This window comes from Eptatretus burgeri, chromosome 3, assembly GCF_056783735.1.
Source record: "Eptatretus burgeri isolate ZD-2024b chromosome 3, Ebu_testis_v1, whole genome shotgun sequence".
NCBI classification, from domain to species: domain Eukaryota; kingdom Metazoa; phylum Chordata; class Myxini; order Myxiniformes; family Myxinidae; genus Eptatretus; species Eptatretus burgeri.
The window spans coordinates 75,722,620-75,725,119 of NC_140963.1; the positions used below are offsets into that span (position 1 = coordinate 75,722,620).

General features: G+C 45.1%; 1 protein-coding gene across 3 annotated transcripts in view; it reads left to right on the plus strand.

The window, feature by feature from the left end:
• Positions 1–2,500, plus strand: part of LOC147030205 (retinoic acid receptor beta-like) — a 264,218-nt gene that overhangs the window by 239,768 nt on the left and 21,950 nt on the right. For all 3 annotated transcript variants that reach the window (XM_085874018.1, XM_085874019.1, XM_085874017.1), the window contains one exon: positions 938–1,098. In XM_085874018.1, coding sequence (XP_085730144.1) covers positions 938–1,098 — 161 coding nt within the window. The remainder of the gene's footprint in view (positions 1–937; positions 1,099–2,500) is intronic.

Genomic DNA, 2,500 nt, shown 5'->3' on the forward strand with positions numbered 1-2,500 from the left:
GTTATTTGGAACCACCCCTACCCAATTCCTGGATTTGCCCCTGCGGTGTGCCAACCTTCAGGTGCTGGTGGAGGTTGAAGATCCCGTGCTGTCGTTCATGAAGAGTAGGCATGCTATTGCCGGAACCCTGAAGAAATTTTAAATAATTTCCCTGAGTACCGCTGATAAGGCAGGGGCAAACCACCCAGTGCAATCATTGGCTTTGGGAAACACTGAACCTGCTTTTGGGGAGAGAGAGAGAGAGAGAGAGAGAGATAGAGATAGAGATAGAGATAGAGATAGAGATAGAGATAGAGATAGAGATAGAGATAGAGATAGAGATAGAGATAGATAGATATGTCTTGGTGTCGAAGTGCTTTTATTATCACAACATTGAACAAGTGTGCCTTGTTGTTTATTTATTTTTCGACAAGACTAAGGCTCATGGAAGAGTAAGGTTGAATTGACAGTATTAAGCATGGCACCAATCAGCAAGGGAATGAATGAGCAGGAAAAGAAGAGTGGCGAGGGGGAAACGTTCAAACCAGCAAGTAAGAGGGTTGTGTTAAAGAGTTAATGGGGATAATAAAGATCATAAGTCAGGATGGAGGATGACATGAGGTGGTGGTGCACTGCCTGCTTGAGCACAGAAAGTTTGCACTGGTTACATGGAGTGCTCTCACACAATGACGGTGCACGCTGTTCAGTTTAAAGCAGGCGGGACAGCTCATTGAAGGGCCCTCAAAAAGTTATGGACGGATTTAACCGAGTTAGGCTGCCCACTCATTTCATCCAAACGTACAAGACGAGCCTGAGCAATTGAATCGTTTTTAAAGTCTGTGAATGGGAATCCAGGGTAGTGTTTTCTCTAACCATTTACTTATTCCCTGCATTTAAGATGCATTAACACGTAACAGTGGCATTTACCATGTTTGCTCACTTGTATTCTGCGTTACAGCGGTGCGGAATGACCGAAGCAAGAAGAAAAAGGACGTGCCGAGGGTCGAATTGGTGGAGTTGCCTCCCGCCCCCCCTGAGCTGGAAGACCTGACCAGCCGTGTTTGTCGAGCCCATCAAGAGACTTTCCCTAATCTGTGCCAGCTGGGAAAGTATACCATGGTAAGACACTAGCTGTCCAATGCTCAATAACTGTATGGCTGTGTCCACTTGTTCGGAGGTCCACACTCTTTCCGAACTTCACCCGAGATCAGGCGGAAGTGATTGATGGGTTTGCACATTTGGCTCTCCTTCCAGTCATCTACATTATACATTATGCTTATAAGGATTCTGGAGAAAAGGTTGATGAGAGTTGTGCCATTCACCTTTTTAATCTCCATCTCTATTTTTGGTTTGACATTCAAGCTTTGAAAGTTAGAAAATCCATTTTGTGTATAAACGGCACATGTTCAACACATGATTTATCGACGCAACATAGTGTCGCTTGTTTCATATTGAGTCTTTTGCTTTTGTTACAAACAATATATCGAGTATCGCTTTGCTTCACGGGGAGGGGGAGGACACAACTAACTGGGAGAAGCAACAATGAAGGGAACAAAAGACAAAAAAAAAAACCAAAACCGCTTAAGCAAGACAATTCCAGATGGTACAATCAGCTTTTGAAGCCGATTTAACAGAGCAGATAAAATCTGGTGGAAAAGGAACTGAGAACCGGAAGTTTGCATTGTCATAAGGTGCTGCACACTCTTCAAAGGCCTATCCCATTCCCTGCACCATGCATTCGCTACACTCTGCTTTTGTATCACCAGACTTGCACTTCTATGGGCCATCATGGCCTTCCATTTCTGCATTCCTCTCTTTGCACCAGCAGCTGTTGCTGGGAATGGATCAGTTATCTGTGTCCAGTGTTTTTATGATCATGCTTGCTGATGCTGTTGGCTGGGAGATTTTCAGATGCGGAAGAGTAAGCATGCTGTCCGTTTATTAGCCACAGTGATCTTCGCAGAGCCTAGTCAGGAACCCTTTTTTTTTTTTTTGATCTCCTGTAAAAGAACAAAAACGAAAATGGTTAAAACTTGAGATGTTTGTTGTATGTATCGATGTATAGATGCAGATCCCAGAACATCTGAGGTGTATTTATCCCTTTTAAGTGTGACGACAAATCCCAAATGCCTGCTCTAACTTTCAGGGGGGTACAGCCACACCCCCTCAGCAATGATGGAAACCAGCAGCCATGTGCTGCACATGGAATGAATGAATGAGTGCTGCAACTGCTGCATCTTGGAACTGCTGCAGATTTTCTTCTTCGGTCACATGCAGCAAAAGGCTGCAGGGTATCATCATTGGCTGAGGGTGCTGCTGATGCAGGGCCCTCTGTTGGTTAGGGCAAGAATGAGGAATTTGGCCAGGGTGCTGCAAAGGATACCATGGGATCCTTAATGGCCACCAACTAATGCTGGCAGATGGGAGGCCCGTCGAACGTCCATCCGAGAGACGGCACACACATCGATTAATCGCCCTGACTCTAAAACACCGGGATGACAGTTTATAGCTGGGTCAGGAT